Consider the following 7172-nt stretch of genomic DNA (forward strand, 5'->3'; position numbering starts at 1 on the left):
GAGCCCCCAGCACAGGCACGGTGTCTTCTCTCTTCCCACTGCTTTGCACCTCTTTAGCAAGCCAATTTTGCCCTGCACCAAGGCAAGTTCAGAGGCACTGAGAAGTGCCCTGCTCGGAACTAATTTTGCTGAAAACCACCAGTTTCTTCTTACTTACAGTTCCTCCAGGGCGTGTTCCTGTGCCTTGCAGCTCGTCCCTCTCTGGGCAGTGAGGTGGGGGGCGCAGATCCCCTCTGGGGGTCCTCACTTGCGGTCAGTTTGAAACCTCTCTCTTCCTCCAGCGCTAAATCCTGCTGCCGTCGGGCAGGTCCTTGGGGTCTGGGGGGGGGGGGGGGGGGATGCTGAGCTGAAGAGAGCTTTGTGGGGCTGCAGGGGTGGCGCAGGGCTGCGGAGGGACGCTTGGGGCCGGGAGGGGGCTGCCCAGGGGCTCAGGGGTGCTTGGGACGGTGCAGAGGATGCCGGAGGCTGCGGCGGGGGCGCGGGGGGCGGCAGGGGGATGCTCGGGGCGGCGGGGGGATGCTGCGGGCTGGGAGGGATGCTGGGGGCCAGGGGAGGGGAGGCCGAGGGGCGGCGGGGGGGAGGTCCGCGGGGCGGCGGGGGGCTGCGGGGCGGAGCCGCGGGGTGCCCCTCCCGGCGGCGCTATAAACCGGCGGGGCTCGGGCGCGGGGCTGCCTTCGCTGGGGCACCCGGGGCCGGGGCGGCCGGGAAGCCTCCTGCCCGCAGCGATGGCGAGGGGGCGGCTGTCGGGGGGCGCCTGGGGGGCCCTGGTGCTGCTGGGGCTGATGCTGCCGGCGGCCCCGCCGGCCGGCGCTTGGTACAAGCACGTCGCCAGCCCCCGGTACCACACGGTGGGGAGAGCCTCGGGGCTGCTCATGGGCGTCCGCCGCTCCCCGTACCTCTGGCGCCGGGAGCTGCCGCCCGAGCCCCCCCGCCGGCCCGGGGGTCCCGCGCCCGCCGCCCCCCGGCCCCCGGGCCGCCCCGACGGGGGGTCCCCGCCGCCCCGCCCCCCCCCCGCCGCCGCCGCCGCATCCCGGTCCCGGCCGCCTCCTGCAGCGCCTGCTCCGGCGGGGCTGGGGCTGGGGGGGGCCCCGGCCGGCCCCCGCCCGGCCGCCGCCCGCCGCCCGCGGAGCTCAGGTAAACCGGGCCCCGACGGCAGGGCGCCGGGAGGGGGCGCGGGGCCGGGGCGCGGGGACGTCCCGCTGCACCGGGCCGGGGAGGTGGCGCTCTGGGGTGCGGGAGCCTTGCTGCGGTCCCCCTGCGGCACCCTGGGGGGCTGGAGGGGTGCCACCGGGTGTCTGGGTGCGGGAGCCTTGCTGCCGTCTCCCACCGTGCAGGCATCGCCTGGGGGGGGGAAGCACGGTGGGAGAACAACCCGAGAAGAGACCCCGTGGCATCGCTGGGCTGCGGGGAGATGCCCCCTGCACCAGGGGGGATGCCCCGGTTGGGGAGTGAGGGGAGCCGGGACCCCGCGGGACAACCCGCGCCCTGGGGGGGTTCCAGCCCCGGCTCTGGGTGGCTGCGATCGCGTGAGTTTGCGGAAGTCTCTGCTGCATCTTGAAACTTGGACCGTGAGGTCCCAGCAGGGTGGAGCGGGCAGCCAGGCTTCCTCCCGGTGAGATGCGTTCGGAGGGGCTGCACTTGGGTCTGGGGGCAGAAAAAGGAGCTGGGGGATTTCTGTGCCCGTGTTTGGGGTGTCCCAAACCTGTGCCCTGCAGGGACCGAGCTGTCAGTGCCATGGAGGGGTGTTTGTGGTGCTGGAGGTGCTGAGGAGCTCCCGGCATCACCCCTCTGCAGGACCCCTCTCCCTGCCCTCTCCATTTGGCCAAGCTGCGTGGGACTGTTTTGGGGCTGTGTCCAAACATTAAATCTCTTTTCCCTCATGTAAAGCAGGAGCCAACATCCGGCTGAAATCCAGGGATGCTTTTAGATGTTGGATCGGCCCCGAAACACGTAGCCATATTCCCATCCACACCCCCCGCCTTCATTTTTTGGAGGCAATCTGGGATTATTAACTTCTGGGGAAAGCCCAGGCAGGTCAGCTCAGCCCGCGCTGTGCCGGTCCCTCCGGCAGCCTGGCTGGAAGCACGGACGGAGCCTGTGTCGTGGTGAGGGCGCAGCGCTCTGATTCCGCAGCAGAATCTCCACGAGAGCCTTGCAGCAGGTCCCGGCCCGGTACCTGGGTGTTTATACGGGTGCTTGAGCCGTGGGGCTTGATTTGTGTGCGCTGTCTCTTGTGGGAACAGAAGGGGTCCGCAGTGATGGTGGGGAAGGTCTGAGCCCACGTCGTGAGTCCGTGGCTGGTTTTGAGCACTGTTCGGAGGGGAAATGTCCTCGTGGGGAGGGCAGAGCCGGGTGATGGGGCCACAGCTGGATGTCCTGGGTAATAACCATATAATAACGTGGGGTCCTTTTCTTCTTTCAGCCTCTCCCGATTGAAGACGTGGCTCTGCTCCGCTGAAGGGTCCCGGCAGGGATGCTCCGGGCGCCAGAGGAGCACTGGCTGCCCGAGGTGGGGACTGTTTCCGTGGCTGGTGAGGAGGAGTTTCATCGGCGGCTCTCCGGGTTTCTGACCTCTCCGAAACCGTACAGACAGCTGCGTTCAAAAAAATCTGATTTTTCTTGCCCACTGTCCAGACACAGTGGTAAATTCATCTTGTTTTCAGGTCAACTTAGTGCTATAAACTTGGGGAGAAATAAACAGGGAAAATATTTATTTTGTTTATTTTTTTTAGATTTCTGTACTAGCTTGTTTGCAATATAACACAAACATGTACTGTTTGCTTCCTAGGAACCTGCCCTCATTAAAATGAGAAATGATCAAAGGAAACGTGTTTCATGGTGCATTTTATTTTATTTTATTTTATTTATTTATTTATTTATTTTTTTTTTTTTTTAGCAGAAGCTGGTATGGCTCAGACAGGGCTCAGACACTTTGGTGTTCCGGTCACTCCCAGATTTTTCTGATGTGATTTAACTCCTTGACAGAGTTTCTTCTGCAGCCGTACAGTGAATCTCCTTTAGTGCCCGTTGGGGAGTTACTGCCGGGGGGTTCTCAGCTAAGAGGACCAAGTTTGAAATCTTTCCTGGACTCTGCTGAACAAAAGCTCTGCAAGTCCTCGCTGCTCTGGTTGCTTGTTTGCCTGTTTAGAGCTTAATTGTGTATTCATCTCTGCTGATGAAAGAGAAAAGTTGTTCCCCACTAAAACAGGGTGTGGGCGCTGGGCCAGCGGGGCCGAGGCAGTAACACACGTGCCGGGATGGGTGGGATCTGGATTTTGGGGGGTCCGGCTCCTGTGGTGGGATCACAGCGTGGGGACAGCGGGGCTGCCTGCCGCCTGCTTCCCATCGGAAGGGAGAATCCCTGCTGGTGCTTGCCAGGGGGCATTTCAGCGTTTTGCACGTGAGGGATCGGTTTCCCCTCCGTGTCCCCTCTCTGTTTCCCCCACGGTTTCCAAGTTTGACAGATTCCTGCTCTTCATTAGCGCAGCACGGTACGCGGGTGGCACAAATGGCACATAATTGCCCCTAACCCATTAGGCTGTTGCACTTGAGCAGGGCCAGGGCTGCTGCAGTGCCAATCAGCCTCTGGAGTGGCCGCAGAGGCGGTTTGCTGTTCTCGATGGAGGTAAGTGGCAAAATGAGGTGGGAAACGTAAAGGTCAGCATCGCACGGGGGGGTGCACGGAGGGGGCAACGAAGGGCAATGTGACGAGAGACGCGACTTGAGTGTGCTCCCACCCCCGTGCGTAGGAAAGAAGCACTCGTGTGTGTCGATACTGGGGCAAAACCAGCAGATGCTCGGTTAACCACAAGCCCTTTTACCTTGTAAAATATTTCTTCCTGCTGCTGCGGAGGAGATGAGCTGATTCCCCAAAGGGAATACTTTGCTGGGGCAAAGTAATTTCCCTTGTGCTCTCAGCTCTCTGGAGGTGACTGAGCATTCCCTTGGGTCAACAATCCCAGCAAACAGGAAGAAACCTTACAAAGGCATTTAATTACCCCTCTCTGACAAGCATTAATCCAATCCCTTCCTAAAGACAAGTCCCAGGAGAGCTTTGCCTCCATCCTGCCCGCGGCCGTGCAGATGCTCCGGGGTCTGTGTGCCTGGACCGGGGCGACCCCGAGACAAAACACAGCACCGGCATTTTTGGGGGGAGGCTGCGTGTGGGGGGAACGGGGTGGCACCGGATGGCTTTGCCATGCCATCTTGTGGCCATGCCGATGCTGTGGGACAGGAGCGCTGGGAGCAGGGCAGGGGCTCTGAACCACGTCCCCATCTCAGAGCAGCCCTGGAGGGGGCAGCTCCCATGGGTGCCCTTCTGCCTGCATAGCCCCTGCCAAAACCAGGGGGCTGGGAGCTTGGGGCTGGGGCTGACCCGCGGCTCTGCGTGGGGCTTGGGGTGGCACAGGGAGGAGCTCTGGAGCTCCAGGTCCCCATGCAGGGCACGGGGAGCCTGGGCCTGGATCCGGCCCCCGTACAGATCTATCCCTGCGATGTGGGAGCTCTGCAGGCCCAAAACGGGGGCTGGCTGACACAGTGAGGCTTTCCCAGACGGGGTGCTCCGTCACCCGCCCATGGTGCCAGCGGGTGCGTTTTGTTCCAGCCCAAGTGATGGGCGAATCCTGGGGGCTGCAGCGTGCAGGAAGACGTCCCACCCCTCCTGGCCCGAGCCCGGGGCGGCTCCGCTTCCTTCCTGGCTCCCGGCCTCTCCCAGGAGGCCAGCGGCATCCACCAGGCAGCGGGCACGTGGGGCCGGGCCGTGGCTGCTCAGGTCTGGGTCAGGAACCGCAGCCCCGCAGGAGCCAACGCGGGCTCCTGCTTGGGGCTGTGCACACAATGGCTGTGGGGCCCTGAGCGCTCCGGGAGGAAGAAAACTCCCCGAGGAATTTCCTCCCCAATGGAGCTGCCCAGGAGCTGCTCCTGACCCTGCCAGGCCAGGGCTGAGCCCTGCTGTGTCAGGCAGCTCCTGCTCGGGGCGACGATGGGCTGGGACGGCGAGCCCTCGGCAGGGCTGGTAGCCCCGGTGGTGCGGGAGATGGCCCCGGAGGTCCCTGTGGACCTGATGCTGTGTCGTGCCCGGCTGTACTGGGATGTGCCGGGATGTGCCGGGCTGTGCCGGGCTGTGCCGGGTCTGCAGCAGGCGCGTTCCCAGCCCGCAGGCTGTCCACAGCCTCATGCCGATGCCGCTTTGGGGAATTGAAAGGCTGGAGATAAGGGCGAGGAGACGCAGAGAGCAGGGAGATAACACTATCTCTGTGCTTTCGGCTTGGCCTATTTCAAAGTTGTTCGGAGGGCTGATAAGGCAACAGCGGCTCCGAGACGCAGGCAGAGATCTCCCTCGCCGAGCTGGAGCAGCCTGGGGCTGTTCCCGGGTGCCCAAAGGGGAAACACCAGGGGCAGGACCCCCGTGCTCCCATCCTGAGGGCTGGGGAGCACCGTGCCGGCCCCATGCCCATCCACGGTGTGGCTGAACGACGACTTTCTCACCCAGCGGCAGCGCTGCCGGCCTGGCCGGGCCTGGCAGTGACCGTGCGGGTGCATTCCTGCCCGGGGAGTTCCCCCCCGCCACGCTGCTATTTCCGCAGACGTGGGCACCTGCGCTGCTCCGCCACCAGCCTCGCCCGGGGTGGGTGCTCTGGGGATGGGTGCACCCAGGGATGGGTGCTGCAGAGCCTGCTGGAGGGCTCGGTGCTGCTCTCTCTTACATCCACTTTCAGTTCCGATTTACTGAGCCTGAAGCAAAGCATGCAATTAGCATGCTGCCCTGGCTATTTAATAAAACGAACAGGGCTAATTACTTGCTAGCAGAGCCTGTCGTCTCTGGTGCTGGACTGAATTGAGCAGGGTGGTAATTGCTAGCATCTGGGAGAGGCACCGGGCATCCCGACGGACTCGCTGAATCCCACCGCTCCTGGTGTGCCCGGGGCAGGGCAGCCCTGGGAGCGTGCAGCCTTGGGTGAGGGTCTGGGACCCACCTGTGGGAATTCATGGCCCTGGCTGGAAATGTCAGCGCCCGATTTTCCTTTTTAGTGTGCTGGAATGATAGGGGCAAACACGTGGGGAGAGTGACGGATGTCTTCCCGGGGTGGTGGTTGGTACTTTCTGTGTTACACAGCACACACACACAGGTATTCCTCGGTCGGACGGGGACGGACTGTCACCAGCCACGTCCCTGCACAATGCCAAGCGCAGTCGGTCTCTGTCTGGCGCAACACCTACAGCTCTGTTATCTGGTTGCAAATAACAAAGGGCTCAGGCAGATTCCTATCTGCCAGCCTGTGAAACAGGCACCCCCAGCTCCCGGGAGCACAGCTGAGCTGCCCGGACTTTTGCAACCCACAAAGCGTGTTATTAATCCTCCCGATGATTAATTCTCCTATCCCTATAAATCTCACCTGCAAAATGTTTACAGCTCAATAGTGCCACACACAGAGGCCTAGAGAAAGCGAGGCGGCGCGTTGCACAAGCCCTCCCCTCGCTCCCGGGCCCTCCTGCAGCACAAACACACCGCCGGCCTTTCCCTGCTCCGTGAGAGCCCCGCCGGGACCGCCGGGCACGGCCACCCCACACGGAGCTACGGCAAACCGAGGGGGGAAGGCAGCTCAGGCTGTCACCGTGTCCGTGCCAGGGACACCTGGGAAAGGCTGGGACGTCGGTTCTTAGCGCTCAGGGATAGTTACACGAGTGGCAACGGCCCTCCACAGCTGCCGGCGTGGGACCAGCAGGCATCACTGCCAGCTCTGGTCAGAGGGTGCTGGCAGGGAGGAGGAAGAGGCTGCGTGGGAGGAAGAGCTTTGCCCTGTCAGCGGCTGCCTGCTCCCACGGCTGAGGTGGGACCGGTGTCTGACGAACGCAGCGTGCAGAGGAGGCGAAGGGAGCGCCGGTGTCGTGGCAGCTTGACAACACCCCGTTGGTCGGGCCAAAAATGCCTCTCGGGTGGAAGATGGCCCAAAGGCACGTGCAAAACTTTCTTTGGAAGTACACGGCCCAGCGGCTCCGTCACCAGCCCTGGCAAACCGCCCTCCGCCTCCCGTCCTATCGCCCTTCCACCAGCTCAAAGCAAGCCGGTGGGAGCAGGCTCGGGTTGAGCGGCCGAGTCGTTGCTGATTTCTGAATAAGGCAGACCTTAAGCTATGAGCCTTAGAGATCCGCCGCTCCTCCAGCGCGGGGAG

The 7172-nt window shown here is 62.9% G+C and overlaps 1 protein-coding gene across 1 annotated transcript; it reads left to right on the forward strand.

Moving 5' to 3' along the window:
• The first annotated feature begins 650 nt into the window (after positions 1-650).
• On the forward strand, positions 651-2827 carry NPW (neuropeptide W). The gene is made up of 2 exons (XM_040574599.1): positions 651-1134; positions 2423-2827. The coding sequence occupies exons 1-2, from the start codon at positions 726-728 to the stop codon at positions 2434-2436; spliced, it is 423 nt and encodes a 140-aa protein (XP_040430533.1). The 5' UTR covers positions 651-725; the 3' UTR covers positions 2437-2827.
• Positions 2828-7172: the final 4345 nt, after the last annotated feature.

This window comes from Cygnus olor, chromosome 15 (assembly GCF_009769625.2).
Source record: "Cygnus olor isolate bCygOlo1 chromosome 15, bCygOlo1.pri.v2, whole genome shotgun sequence".
NCBI classification, from domain to species: Eukaryota; Metazoa; Chordata; class Aves; order Anseriformes; family Anatidae; genus Cygnus; species Cygnus olor.

Coding starts and splice junctions, on each gene's coding strand:
- NPW (XM_040574599.1), top strand. CDS start 726: ATGGCGAGGGGGCGGCTGTCGGGGGGCGCCTGGGGGGCCCTGGTGCTG.